The 16,121-nt window shown below is 43.2% G+C and overlaps 1 protein-coding gene across 2 annotated transcripts in view; it reads right to left on the reverse strand.

Moving 5' to 3' along the window:
* LOC105221842 (fringe glycosyltransferase) overlaps positions 1 to 16,121 on the reverse strand; it is a 133,371-nt gene that overhangs the window by 41,741 nt on the left and 75,509 nt on the right. For both annotated transcript variants that reach the window (XM_011198972.4, XM_011198971.4), the window contains exon 4: positions 938 to 1,040. In XM_011198972.4, the coding sequence (XP_011197274.1) occupies positions 938 to 1,040 (103 nt within the window). The remainder of the gene's footprint in view (positions 1 to 937; positions 1,041 to 16,121) is intronic.

Raw genomic sequence — 16,121 nt, forward strand, 5'->3', positions numbered from 1 at the left:
TCTACCCCCGCCCCACGAAAACAACCCGACCTATAAGATAAGTGCTTCTGATGCAAAAATGCATTCAGAAGGCCATGCCCTGCAAGCAGAAAACCGACACTCAGACATGTATCTGAAGTCTGGGTTACTCTCAGCAAACCAAACGTCCCGAATGTACTCATAAGTCACTCGACCGTTAGGACTATTGTCCCAACGATCTTGCCACCTACACCTGACCCTATCATCTACAAGCCTCCTTCTCTCTAGATATCTTGCCCTCTCCACATCATCATCGGAAATCCAATCATTCCACAGCAATGCCACACTCAAGTCCCTTATTAACCTGAAAGCAACAGCACGCTGTACGACAATCAGGTCAAAGGAATGCACCTAACAGAATTTGCATAGTTGTATTACTTTAGAAAAAGCTCCATGGGTTACTACAGAAGAAGTTCCATGGATTAATAGAGAAGAAGCCCGCTCCGGTTTCTGTATCACTTTTAGAGCCGTCAGTGACTATGTAGATTATGCCGTTGGATTTGTCGACAACAGAATCATTGGTTCATACTTATCCACTGGGGAATAAAGAGGTTGGGTTTAATTCCTTATGGAACACCTTCTGATCGTATTGCCGTTTTAACCCGAGATCGGTCACAAAGTCGAGTATGATACCAAGGCCGAAGTGACACCTAAGACCTGTTGAGGTACATTTTTATGTATGGTTTCCAAAAACAGATAAACTAGGGTCGGCTGAATGAGCAAACCGTGTATGTAAGAAAATAAAGAAAAGTTAAAGTATAATAACCGCGAGTTCTTAGCTCTCAGAGGACTGAGATGAAATATTAAAGACCCTCCTTTGAAATTTTCTAGATATAAACATATATTTACTTATCCAAATAACTAATGCTTACTCAAAAATATTACTTAAAGGTTAGAAAAATTTAAAATTTAAACTTACTTCTTGCCACTGGCCAGGAAGACATCCAATTCCGCAGACATTTTGCAGCACAAAGCTTCCTGAAAGTGTCCCTGCGAACAGTTTGTGTTAATTAGATGTCCCTCTGAAAATACACAAATACCAAACGAATAATGATTAAAGCATATCACCGAAAATCAGCTTAATTAGTGATAAATTCTCTAGCAAATAAATATGAGCAAACAAAAAAATAGCAAGAAAAAAGAAGCATGCCGGATAAGCGGCGGAAAAACGGTAGCTAATACCATGGCGCATGCGCACACAACAGACACATATGGCCATCCAGACAAGCGGACAGGGCCACGGTACAGGAGAGCTGAACACAGAATCTTCCCAGTGCCGCCGAAACGAGCATATCGCATACGGAGCTTATCTGCGTAGCCTGGCAGCGCTCGATACGGACCAAACGCCATACATACAATAACGCGAATGTCTGCTCACTCTCATACCGCAAGTGCGTGCCTCATATGCCATACATACACCTTAATTGGACGAAAATTGTTGGAATATTTAAAATCGCCTCTTGGCACAATCCACCATATACAAATGGACACATACATACATATATGGTTGGTCCTTTGCCGTACCGCTTATTAAAAAGCGAAACCATTTGAGATGACGAAGATTTACGCATATCGGTGCACACAAACAAATACATGTGAATATCAACGAATAAAAACGAAATGAAATTGACGCGGCAGCGTTGCAAGTAAAGCAGTAATGCGGCTGCCGGCTAGAGGCAGCTCAACGGTCGCAGGAGGATACACACATTTTTCAAAATCCAACGCGCGTTTAACAAAAATTCAGTGGGCATGTTGTAGTCCTAATCAAAATTCCGTACGGATGCTTGCATGTGATGCGGCTGCCGCGAACACTCGCCGATCACTGCACCGCCACCACCACACACTATGCCACCGCTCTTTGTTCCACATTCCACTACTCACTCCCGGGACTGCGATCTACCCAATCGACTAGCTAGCAGGCAGACTCACCGGCACTGACTGGTTGACGGGCTGGTTGGGTTGTGGCTTGCATTGCGTTCGGTTCTGTGGCGAGTCACCTCAAAGAATGCGATAAACGATATTTCGGTAATGACACAAGCGTTGCCGAAACCAGATCTTCTTGCTGATTTTTAATTTATTATGCGAAACTCTACGATGACTCGTAGGTTGTGTGTGTGCGTCTTCAAAGCAACCAGTTGACAGGGGCGATGAAGACCGTTGAAGGTTCCTCATTAGTCTGTTCATAATGGTATATTAATCAAAATGCCACAATGTAACAACAACAACAATACTAACAACTTGCTGAAACGTTTCGGTGGGGACATTGGTAGTTTACTTGGAATAAGCGAAGGAGATAACTCAGTTGAGTCGGCACAAATACTAAATGCTATTATAAAGACTGAGAATTACAATATAAACATATATATATTTTTAACGGAAATATAACCGTACTATATGTACTATATATCAAATTTACTAATCATAGTCTTTTAGGTAACTCAATGAAATGTATGAGTCCAAAAGAACAAATTTATGCTCACCCCTTAAATTTTTTACGAGAATCTGAGAGAATGCTTCAGTGTAGAACAACACCTCTTACTCTTCACATAAGTTCGCTAAAATTAAGAGGGGAAATTGTTCCTTCTACACATAGTTCTACTCCCCATTTTAATTAGATCTATCCTTTGCGCGATCGTGAGAGTACTATAGATCATCGAAATGAAAAACCCTTAAGTATTCAACGATATGCCTGCTGAAGAGGCGTATGTCCTTCTGTTTCGAAAAAACTATGATTATATTCATATTTTTCGCATAAGATTAATATGTTAGTTTAAGTCTTAGGGTTGATATCGCACTTGTACAAATATTTGTCCTATAGGTTACCCCAAAGATCCTTAAACTGTATCATCTCATATATCGATGAAGCTTACCACAAATTTATTAAAGCAGTTAATAGCAAACCTAGCTTAAGAGGAGGCTTCTAGGCTCTCTAAAGGTGTGTCTCGAGATATTTCAAACTCAGTCTGGCGAAAATGTGGCATGGAGGAGAGAGTGAGAAGATGATTTCATTTCGTATTCATCCCTATAGCTTTGGCAAAGAGCGTCCGCCAAAATATTTATAGTACCGCGTGTATACCTATTGGACAGCGTTCCAGAACTCCTCTTATAGCGACAAAAAGGACTTTGCTAAGTGCAAATACTTCGGAGGACCTCTTACAGATCACTTTGAACCATAAGGATTTCGCAATTGGACAAGTTCTGGTTCTTGACCATCGCCTGCCAAGCTCACTGGCTATAGGCTAATTGGTCCAGCGCTAGAGTCCATAAGACTCTTCTCATATACAACTCACTTCTAACGGGATGAAATTGGGGTAAGAATGCCTTTCAAAACAGGTTAATTGGCTTTGCATTTTCCGGCGATTCCGCTGTAACAGTGCACACATGCAAATCTGATATGGAAAATGCTTTCAGAGGTTGCTTATAGGGTTAAATAATCCTTTACTATTTGTGAACAATAGTCAGCAAGCTCAAGGCCAGTATACTCGCTTGGCTATCAGAGTGAATGCCCAAATCTCTGAAGGAAGCTGTACTACGGAGCAGTACATCAGCGCTTGAAAGACGCTACAGAAGTCTGGTAGCCTGAAACTAGAGTAGATGGAGAGCTCTCGATAAAAGAATCCACCTGCTCCCTCTTAATTTTGATCCATCCGAGAAGATACTCACTGCACCTCTTCTTCTAGGCTTTGCTTCGCCCACAAATCGCACAAATCACAGTCGCAGTCATGTGAGCAGAGAAGAAACCGCCAGATGAAAGCATTGGTCTACATTGTAAGCAATGGGATCAAAAAATTTGATTAAAAAAAATTTTAATAGAGTGAGAGCACTGAAACATTAAGATCTGAAAGCATAACTGTTCTTTACTTTTATGATGCTGGTGGAGAGAACCGTAGTTTTAAGAAAATAAGTTACTGCGCACATGAAGCTAATCAGCAGATAACTGACCTCTTTTTATATTTGTTCTATTTTCTATTTCACATGTGACGTGACAACAGTTAAAGCAATAAAAACGAGCCGTTAACAAAGGAACAACAATAAAAATAAACAGGTCTGCTCGCCCACAAAATAGACGATGCGACAATCAGCCAAATCGAAAATTGATGTGATGACATTTGTTACAAAAACGGCCGAAATCAGCAGCAAGCCGGGCAGCCCGCTCAACCGAAAACTCGCTAAGTTGATGCATGAATCAAGTAATCAAGCGCACACACACACTCATATGCCTAGTCATATATGTTTATTTGATTGCTTTATATATAGACCTAGGTGTGTGCAATCCCGAGAGAAAAAAAGTAGCGGCGGTGATAAATGAACGACGAAATTGATTAATACATGCGTGTGTGGCAGTTGGCTGGTTGTGGCCAGCTGAGTGACGATTGGCAGCGGTCACTTTAAGTAACTGTTTTGCTTTCTACACTGTGAACGAGCTGTCGGTATGTGATTATATCCCTTGATGCATATACAGATGTATACGTATATACATAGGTCGATAAACATCTACTTAGACACGACAGTAGTGCAGCTTCAAGCCGACGCAGCTCAACTCTTTCGGCATTTACTTGTGTCTGAAATCGATTGGAGATGGAGCACAAACGTCAAAAGAGCGCCTCGTAAATCAAAGCAATTAAAAAGGTAAATTAAAAACTCCTAAATCGAATTTAACGAACACCAATGCAAGGAAATACATTTAAAGCGACATGAAATTTTTAAGGCAGTCAAACCGAGTTGGCTGTTAATAAGTGCACCTACCGCCAAGCTCAGATAAAAGTTACATCGGTTAGCAAATTTTCATAAAAATCAATGTTTCGAAACCAATTTTTGATGTAATTACAGTCAAAGTGCCTTATATTCCTAAAATTCCTCCAAGTCTTACCCTCAAGGGACTAACTGGATTTTACTATAAACATATCTTCTTCTTCTTAATTGGCGTAGACACCGCTTACGCGATTATAGCCGAGTTAACAACCGCGCGCCAGTCGTTTCTTCTTTTCGCTACGTGGCGCCAATTGGATATTCCAAGCGAAGCCAGGTCCTTCTCCACTTGGTCCTTCCAACGGAGTGGAGGTCTTCCTCTTCCTCTGCTTCCCCCGGCGGGTACTGCGTCGAATACTTTCAGAGCTGGAGTGTTTTCATCCATCCGGACAACATGACCTAGCCAGCGTAGCCGCTGTCTTTTAATTCGCTGAACTATGTCAATGTCGTCGTATATCTCGTACAGCTCATCGTTCCATCGAATGCGATATTCGCCGTGGCCAACGCGCAAAGGACCATAAATCTTTCGCAGAATTTTTCTCTCGAAAACTCGCAACGTCGACTCATCCGCTGTTGACATCGTCCAAGCCTCTGCACCATATAGCAGGACGGGGATTATGAGAGACTTATAGAGTTTGGTTTTTGTCTGTCGAGAGAGGACTTTGCTTCTCAATTGCCTACTCAGTCCGAAGTAGCACCTGTTGGCAAGAGTTATCCTGCGTTGGATTTCTAGGCTGACATTGTTGGTGGTGTTTACGCTGGTTCCAAGATAGACGAAATTATCTACAACTTCAAAGTTATGACTGTCAACAGTGACGTGAGTGCCAAGTCGCGAGTGCGACGACTGTTTGTTTGATGACAGGAGATATTTCGTCTTGCCCTCGTTCACTGCCAGACCCATTCGTTTTGCTTCCTTGTCCAGTCTGGAGAAAGCAGAACTAACGGCGCGGGTGTTGAGGCCGATGATATCAATATCATCGGCATACGCCAGCAGCTGTACACTCTTATAGAAGATTGTACCCGCTCGATTAAGTTCTGCAGCTCGAACTATTTTCTCCAGCAGCAGATTGAAAAAGTCGCACGATAGGGTAGGTAGGTAGGTAGGAGTGCAGCCCTATCGGGCTCAATTAGCACTGATGTGCCATTTTGATACACTGTTCGTAGAAACCTCCTGTATCTGCTGTTACGTTCCACCTTCTCTCTCAAACCATTTTGAGGTTTCGATGAAACTACTTATGTCCGATATGCTTTTGGTGGAAATCCATTCAAGGTTTGGTGCTTGGTGGATTCCGAGTGTTTTGTGTCGGATCTGTGCCAGAGCTGGGCATTCGCAGAGAAAGTGGAAGATTGTTTCCTTGTTCCCTGCTACTCCGCAGCCACGGCAGATGTCGTTGTAGGGCATACCCATTTTGGACGCATGTTCCCCAAATGGCCAGTGCCCTGTTGTGGTAGCTGTTATTCTGTATATACTTTTTCTTGACCTATTTAATAGGTCGTTGGTTCTTTTCCTGTCGTATGTTGGCCATAATTGTTTAGCTATGACGCATTTTGTAATGTTTTTCCACCTGTTGTTAGCAATTTGTTGAAATTGTCTATTGATCTCTCCTTTGATCGATCCTAGCGGGCTGGGTATGAGCTCCGCCTCGGATTCATTGAGGAAAGCTCCTGCCTTTGCCAACTCATCTGCTTTTTCGTTACCGAAAATGTTCCTGTGGCCGGGAACCCAGATCAAGTTTAGCTGGAGCTTGTCTTTTATTGAGCTTAGCGCTCTCTTGCAGTTATGAACTATACTGGAATTTGTCATGGGTGAAGACAATGCCAGGAGGGCCGCCTGGCTATCCGTAAATATAGTTGCTATATTTATATTCCCGTGGTTTTCTAATAGAACTTCGCAGGCTTTTTCTATGCCTAGTACTTCTGCTTGGAAGATGCTAGCCGAGTTCGGTAGACGTATAGAGAGAGATATGCCCAAATCAGCGGAGAATACCCCCGTGCCCACTCCGCAGTCCATTTTGGACCCGTCGGTATAGACTGAGGTGGTACCCTCCTCTGCAATTGAACCTCTTCTCCATTCTCGTCTAGATGGTATTCTCACCTGGAAGTGTCTATTGAAATCCAGCTTTGGGAGAATGTAGTCTGATTTGGTCATAGTGAGTTTGTTTAGGATTACACTATGTCCGTAGTTCTGCTGATTCCAACCTCCCAATTCTTTTATTCTTATCGCCGCAATAGCTGCAGTTTTTTGAATAAAAATGTCCATTGGTAGTTGATGCAGGATCACATTGAGCGCATCCGTGGGACATGACCGGATTGCGCCTGTAACACCCGCACATGCTGCTCTTTGTATTCCATTTAATTTTCTAATGTTGTACAGTTTGTTTAGCGCTGGCCACCATACCAGAGCTCCATATGTGAGTATGGGTCTTATGACCGCCGTGTACATCCACATGATTATACTTGGTTTGAGGCCCCAATTCTTGTTGACGATTTTCTTACAAGTATAGTAGGCCATGTATGCTTTGTTTATTCTTTTTTCTATATTTATTTTCCAGGACAGTTTGGCGTCAATCTCCACCCCCAAATACTTAGCTGTTGGGGATAGAGTGAGTGTTGTGCCGTTTAGTACCGGAAGTTGAAACTGAGGTATTTTGGTTCTGCTAGTGAATAGCATTAGTTCTGTTTTGTTCGGGTTAACTCCTAGACCATTGCTTTTAGCCCATAGGTTTAACCTACGAAGTGCTCTTTCCAAAAACTCGCTGACTGTTGAAGGAAACATACCTGATACCAACAACACTATATCGTCTGCATACGCTACTGCTTTCACTCCACCACCGTTTAATTGGAGGAGTATTTCGTTCAGCGCTACAACCCATAGAAGCGGAGAGAGGACCCCCCCTTGAGGCGTCCCTCTACTCACATAACTTATTTGTGTTGCAGCGCCGTTTGAAGCTATAATCTTCCTATTCTCAAGCATCGATAGTATCCATCTGCACACAGTGTCATCTATGCCCCCATGCGCCAGAGAATTAACTATCGTATTTACTTCTATGTTATTGAAGGCGCCCTCTATGTCTAGAAAGGCAGCCATGGTGTATTGTTTGTGGTGCAGTGATTTTTCAATCACACTTATCACCTCGTGAAGGGCGGTTTCGGTTGATCGGCCCTTTATGTACGCATGTTGGGACTTCGATAACTTCTCCGCCATTATTGTTCTTACGTGTATATCTATTAGCCTTTCTAGTACCTTCAGCATAAATGAGGTAAGGCTTATAGGTCTAAAATCCTTGGCGTTCTCGTGCGTTCTTCTGCCTGGTTTCGGAAGGAACACAACTTTACTCCTTTTCCAACTTCTTGGGATGTAAGATAGTTGAATGCTTGCTTTGTATAAATTTTCAAGCCTTAGAACCATTGGTTCTACCAGTTTCTGCAGCATTATGGGCATAATCCCGTCAGGACCTGCCGCTTTAAATGGTGCAAAACTATTTATGGCATATTTGATTTTCCTTTTGTCTACTATTTGGCTTCGATAGTCAGCTGCGTTCACCGGTGATTCCGGTTGAACCCTCGTTGAAGGTGTTTGCTGACTCCCAGGGAAGTGTGTTGTGATTAGTACTTCCAGAGACTCTTTTGCCGAGGAGGTCCAATCACTTCCCTCCGCCCTAATGTAGGCAGTATTTATATGGATAGCATTTTACTCAGCCTAGCGGCTTCTCTGCAACTTTCAATCGATGTGCAGAAAGATCGCCATGAGTCATTTTTAGCTTTCCTGACTGCTTTTTTGTATTCCTTCATAAGGTCTTTATATGGCTGCCATATTTTAGTTCTAAAACTCTCATTGAAAGCTTTCCTTAGTTGTGTTCTCAAATTCTTGAGTTCACTGTTCCACCAAGGAAGAGACTTTCTCTTTTTCAAAACTGTTAGCGGAGTAGATTTATTAAAAGTGGTGATTAGGATTTTTTCCAACTTCTCCACTTCTGAATCTAGTTCCTCTGGATTACTGATACTCTTGTTGCCTCCCTTTTCGAGGCATTTTGTTGCTATACTGGTAAATTTTCCCCATGCCGTTCTTCTAGGGTTCCGGTATGTGAGAGGCGGACTGCACCTCTCGCGGATGCTGAAGAGTATCCAGGAGTGATCCGACATGGAAGGCTCATCGGATACCCTCCAGTTATCCACAACGAGACTGTCTGTGTCTGTTGATAGCGTGAGGTCAAGAACTTCCTCCCACCCCGGGAACCTTTCCGAGCTTGGGAAAATAAAAGTTGGCTTATCGCCCTTGTTGCAAATACTTAGATTACTATTCAAAATATAGTGCAAGAGTGACTCACCTCTGGTGTTTATACTGGACAGCACGATAGGGAGTCGCCTTGTCTGAAACCTCGTTTGGTATCGAACGGCTCGGAGAGGTTCATCCCAATCCTGACGGAGCTTCTGGTGCCGCTCAACGTCAGTTTACACAGCCGTATCAGTTTTGCGGGGATACCAAATTCAGACATCGCGGCATAAAGGCAGCCCCTTTTCGTGCTGTCGAAAGCAGCTTTGAAATCGACGAAGAGGTGGTGTGTGTCGATTCTCCTTTCACGGGTCTTTTCCAAGATTTGGCGCATGGTGAATATCTGGTCAGTTGTTGATTTGCCAGGTCTAAAGCCACACTGATAAGGTCCAATCAGTTCGTTGACGGTGGGCTTTAATCTTTCACACAATACGCTCGATAGAACCTTATATGCGATGTTGAGGAGGCTAATCCCACGGTAGTTGGCGCAGATTGTGGGGTCTCCTTTTTTATGGATTGGGCATAGCACACTTAAATTCCAGTCGTTGGGCATGCTTTCGTCCGACCATATTTTACAAAGAAGCTGATGCATGCTCCTTATCAGTTCTTCGCCGCCGTGTTTGAATAGCTCGGCCGGCAATCCATCGGCCCCTGCCGCTTTGTTGTTCTTCAGGCGGGTGATTGCTATTCGAACTTCTTCATGGTCGGGTAATGGAACGTCTGCTCCATCGTCATCGATTGGGGAATCGGGTTCGCCTTCTCCCGGTGTTGTGCTTTCACTGCCATTCAGCAGGCTAGAGAAGTGTTCCCTCCATAATTTAAGTATGCTCTGGGCATCGGTAACTAGATCACCTTTGGGGGTTCTACAAGAGTATGCTCCGGTCTTGAAACCTTCTGTAAGCCGCCGCATCTTTTCGTAGAATTTTCGAGCATTACCCCTGTCGGCCAGCTTATCGAGCTGTTCATACTCACGCATTTCGGCCTCTTTCTTCTTCTGTCTGCAAATGCGTCTCGCTTCCCTCTTCAACTCTCGGTATCTATCCCATCCCGCACGTGTTGTGGTCGATCGTAACGTTGCGAGGTAGGCAGCCTGTTTTCTCTCCGCTGCGACACGGCACTCCTCGTCGTACCAGCTGTTCTTTTGCACTTTCCGAAAACCAATGGTTTCGGTTGCAGCTGTACGTAAGGAGTTTGAAATGCCGTCCCACAGTTCCCTTATACCGAATTGTTGATGAGTGCTCTCAGAGAGCAGGAGTGCAAGCCGAGTAGAAAAACGTTCGGCTGTCTGTTGTGATTGCAGCTTCTCGACGTCGAACCTTCCTTGTGTTTGTTGGCGTGCGTTTTTTGCTGCACAGAGGCGGGTGCGAATTTTGGCTGCAACAATATAGTGGTCCGAGTCGATGTTAGGACCTCGGAGCGCACGCACATCTAAAACACTGGAGACGTGTCTTCCGTCTATCACAACATGATCGATCTGGTTGGTGGTTTTTCGATCCGGAGACAGCCAGGTAGCTTGATGTATCTTCTTATGCTGGAATCTAGTACTACAGATAACCATATTTCGGGCCCCGGCGAAGTCGATCAGCCTCAACCCATTTGGGGATGTTTCGTCGTGGAGGCTGAATTTACCGACCGTAGTGCCAAAGATACCTTCTTTGCCCACCCTGGCGTTGAAGTCGCCAAGCACGATTTTGACATCGTGGCGGGGGCATCTCTCATAAGTGCGCTCCAAGCACTCATAAAAGGCATCTTTGGTCACATCGTCCTTCTCTTCCGTCGGGGCGTGGGCGCAAATCAGCGATATGTTGAAGAACCTCGCTTTGATGCGGATTGTGGCTAGACGTTCATTCACCGCAGTGAATGATAGTACTCGGCGACGGAGTCTCTCTCCCACCACGAATCCAACACCAAACTTGCGCTCCTTTATATGGCCACTGTAGTAAATGTCACAAGGACCTACTCGTCTCTGTCCTTGTCCCGTCCATCGCATTTCTTGGACGGCGGTGATGTCAGCCTTTATTTTCACGAGGACATCAACCAGCTGGGCAGCGGCACCTTCCCAATTAAGGGACCGAACATTCCAGGTGCATGCCCTCAATTCGTAGTCCTTATTTCGTTTGCCATGGTCGTCATCAAAAGGGGGGTCACTCATCCGAGGCTTGTTGTTAATATTCGCTGGGGGTGTTTTTTTACGTGGCGGGTCCCAAACCCAGCGCACAACCCTATGCAGGGGATGTTTCGCCTTCTCACGTTAGCTCGCCTTCAAACGGATGTTCTTAGGCTACCCAGAGGATACTTGGTCTGAGGCCGAAAGTCGTGAGCTGCTTGAGTCATATGCAAAAGAATCGTTTCTGGCCACTCCCAAGTGAATGGCGATCAGAGAACTTTCCTCACTTGCGTGAACTTCTACATATGACTCCATCCTCCTGGCACATTTTTGCCTATTTCATGATTTCTGATTTATGAAGGAAGATGTTATATGTTAAAAAAAATTTTGGTAGTTTTTTCTGCGTCGATGCAGCGCCGCCAAGTCGATTACCAAGCATTGAAGGTGTCACGGAAGACATTTTCCCGAATAGCCTTGAGAACCGAGTTGCATGCTGCTTGCATCCCCTCTGTCGTCTCAAAATGCTTGCCTTTGATCGGTCTTTTCAGGCAAGGAAACAAAAATTCCCGGGGGGGCACATCTGGGCTGTAGGGCGATTGCGGAAGCGTTGGGATTCCGGCCTTGGTTAGGCAGCTGTTCACAAGAAAACTGCCTTGAGCCGGGGCGTTGTCGTGATGCAACTTCCAAACGGCTGCGGTGTTTTGTCGGACCCGACTGGCCTTTCGATTGAGTCTCTTGAGGACTTCCACATAAAACTTGGCGTTGACGGCTTGTCCAAGAGGAACAAATTCATGGTGGTGTCAAAAAAGAAAGTCGCTTCTTCCTTTTTTGGCTGAGGAGATGCCGGCGTGTGCCGCTCGGAAGATTGCCTCTTTGTCTCGGAATCATACCCAAAAATACACGACTCGTCACATGTGATTACGTTATTCAAAAATAGGGATAACTTTCGAACATGTTCAGACAGTATTTACACGAATTTTCACTGAAACACGTCGCGTGAAAATGTTTGTCCTGACATTCCAGGTGCTTGGAGACAACAGACCAGCCGCTCGTTCGCTAGCTAGAAACGCCCTCTACCGAATCCAGTCGGTGCGCGCACGCTCCGAAGTACAGTCGCGACAAAAGAAACTCAGTTCTATTACTTTTCGGACAAATCCTGTATATGAGCTATTTGGGCACTTTGATAGAGTGGATTTCGGGCTTCTGAATTGGGTAGTAAGTATATCATATTTTTCGTTGCCATTTTTTCTGACCTCCACTGTATATACGACACAAGCATAAACTTACAAATGTATCTACAGACAGTTATAAAACTGTAAACCTGCCAGTTGCGTATGAGCTGAGCCTGTGATGAATGCGTGAGTGTCTCCAAAACCCCCCACAGTAGGAGTCGGATGCAAAAGAAGTCGACAATATGGATTGCAGTCTCTTCCACTAAACAGCTCAACAAAGTCAAAGTAAACTGCGTCGATGAGCTAATGATGTCCATCGGTACTTATCATGCCATTGGAATGGATTGGGATTTGTAATTGAATTTGTTGCAATCATCACTTTTATGGCCTTTCTACTAGTTGTTCACTCACACACATCTAGACCGGTTGATTTACGACACAACTATCACAGAGTTATAGCAATGCGATGAGCGGTCATTTAAAATACGTTAATGCCCAGTTGATGAAATTCGAAAACCCAACGCTTTCGTTACATATTCAAGTGTGTTTGTATGTATTGTATTGGAAGAGCAAATAGTTTATGTGATATTTGATCGGTAGATACAGGTGCCCCGGTGAGTATATGACATTAGAAAGACACACTAACGAAGAGTGAAAGCAACCACAATCGAAGAAAGAAGTGAGTAGCGGGAAATTAATAGGCAGCTTAAACAGTTAAATGCAATTAAACTAAATACTATTAAACTAATAAATTATAGCTTTTTTACTTTTTCCAAATAGCAGTGGTTGAAATATTTTGAATTAAGAAAGTGTTAGTTTAAAGTCTAGTACTTTGGCTTAGATAATTGATATAGTTTGATTAGCCTTCTCCGCTGATAACAGACTGATTTACCACTCAAAGAAGTAGAGTTGTTTCCACCTCGTCTTCTTCCATACAGCTTCTGTAGATGGTGTCTCATAAGATTCCCGACCTTACAGCATTGACGCTAATAGGGCAATGGACTGTTGAAAGATCCAAAACTAGGGAGAGGCTAGCCTAACTCAGGGTGAAAAGATAGTGATCTCTTGCTATCTATATTGTGCCAATAGGCTTTTACGACAGCCCATGTACCGATGATGGCCCCAGCGAAGTCCTGCTATCTAGTAGTAGAGCACAAGAAAATACGGCCGACCCGATCCCATTCTACCCATAGCGGATCTAGGGTACCTTTCATTGGTAGCTCTTCAGCTTGCGGCGATTCCACTATGGCCTGGTACCCAGTACCAGTCTTATCACAAACACATTCGATGATATTGATAGGGCGGTTAGGCACTCCTCGACCAATCCTGAACGCACTTTTAATGAGTTCAAGGCTAGTATCGCCGCTAAAATAAATAATAAATAATAATATGTTCTAACTAACTGAAAATTCTTCAAAACTCAATAAATTTGGCATACGATTTAAACATTTGAATAATTTTAGTCAGGTCCCAAAATTTGCATAATAGCCGGAAACGGTAAAGTAGTGCTTAGATCCTACACTAAGTGCAACTGCATACCATTGCCACAGCCAGGGTGTATAGAATATTCGTAAAATGCCTCGCGTCAAATTGCAAAATGCAATTTTCGCTCACAATTTACACATTGGACGCGACTCAATTTTCATAAAATTCTACTTAAAACTGTCAAAAACTGATTGATGGTTCTTTCAGAGCGGCCGTGGTTGTTGAAATTGTCCCGTCGCACACACTAAAGACGCGACCAGACAAATGAATCTACGCAGCTTGATGGAGGATTTTGACGGACACATGAATGGACCGAAATGAAAGGATGCAAAACAAATAAAAAAGTGAAATAAATGAATAAATCGTTGTACATGCTTGTAGGTGTCCGAATGCCGGCTAGTCTGGTTTTTAGTTCATATGAATTACTTGCGGACTACCAGTTTGGGCGGCGAACACGCAAGCATGCAAGCCTATGCACACGCTGAAGCTTAGGTTTAGCAGAGCAAATCTTCGCTAATAAAAATGTATATGTATATAAATATATACATATAGCTTAAAAATAGTTAAAAAGATATACATATATATATATATGTACATATATATTCCCACAAGTGAAACGTTGTCGAAAACAAAGTGAAAAGGAGCTGTTTTCTGAGGTATTTTATACGATATTAACAAGATAAATAGTGGCGTATGGAATTAAAATTATAAAAAAAATTTAAAATAATTAAAATCTATATCAGAAAGATTTAGCAAAGTTATTTTCGGTGGATTAAGCTTCGGTTTCACATATTGCTTAAATTACTCATTTCAATGAGGTTAGGTTAGGTTAATCTAAGAAATAGACCAAATTGGTATCGCAACCAGATGGAGTGCAGTTGCTAAGTCCAAGCGTAGTCATCATTTAGGATGCGTTTGACGTGAATTTTAAAAGACTCTTATCCTCACTATCGATAGCTCCTCCTGTTTCATACCGTGGGGACCCCAGATGCTAACAGCGTAGTCTTACCAATGCGGCACAAGTGCTCAAGTGACGCTTCATTGTTTTCCTGCAGTGTTCTCGATCTGTCTGTCCCATCCTGCGGGCATGTGTCGCAACCTTACGAAGGTTACATCTATAAATCGCAAACATCGGACTACGGGTTAACTCTAGTAAGACCGATAGTGATGCTATTCATAAAAAAAACCAAAATACTTCCATTTCATCCTCTTTCACTCGGTGTGATCCATTTTACTGTCCCACATGGCAAAATATCTAGGGTTCAAGATCGATGAGCTGGAAAATTAATATTAGGTAACGGAGGAAAAATCTTACATGGAGGACACTCAGTTGGAACTAAGGTCTACAAAGACGTTTTCAATCGGAAAGGAGCAACATTTTCTACCAAAAGAATCAAGGATATAGGAAATTGGAACATAAAAAGTTATGAACATAGCGATGTCAAGAATCAGCACACAACAATTCTAAATAGTTTCGACTATATCTTCCTAAGCTTGGATTTCAGTAGTGACTGCCAGGTAAGAAAACCCTGTAGAGGTGAAACAGGTTTAGTAGGGAAGAAGAATACTACCTCAAATTGCGACGTGTCAAATCTGGACTACGAAGTAGGGACGGCACTCCGCGAATCTTTATATTTCTCTTTACATTCGTCTACCAATCTCAACAATCATCTTCCAAGCGGAAGTTCAAGGCATAAAAAAAGCCTGAGGAAGAATAAAGAAAATATTTTCTATCTTACGCAGTACCCAGGCGGCATTTCGAGCCTTGTCATTGCCAAAGATTCATTCCAGTATAGTCAACAAATGTACGAAAGCTTTAAAGTCACTGGCAGCTCAACTCATACTTGCCAATAATTTGGCTCACAGTCTTTGAAATATTGTTGGAAACAAAAAACAGACGAGTTCGCCAAGTCGGGAACACCTCTAGACGAAAGAGGCGAAGAAAATACAGTGTTCACTAGGAACAACCAAGGGAAGTAGGAACATACTGCCCTCTTACCTACCTACCTCGGTCAGATGCTTGACCGTGCTTCTGCTCCCGCTTCTTATGTGCCCGCTTTGGGGTTATCTAACGAACAATTACTGATAGGTTAGATTAGGTTAAACTGGTAGGTCCATAAGCCAAGCATATGCCAGTTTTGGTGCTTTGCGAAACCAGATGAAGTTCAGTTCCTAGTTCCAAGAAAAGTATTCATCCTTTATCAATTACTGAAAGATTCAAGCAACATTACAAAAACAGAAGTGACCTTAACTGTGGATGCCGCTGGTAAAGAAAAACGTTTCAATGTTTGTCGACGCAGGAATCAAACTGGCGTCC

Source organism: Bactrocera dorsalis, chromosome 5 (assembly GCF_023373825.1).
Source record: "Bactrocera dorsalis isolate Fly_Bdor chromosome 5, ASM2337382v1, whole genome shotgun sequence".
Taxonomy (NCBI): domain Eukaryota; kingdom Metazoa; phylum Arthropoda; class Insecta; order Diptera; family Tephritidae; genus Bactrocera; species Bactrocera dorsalis.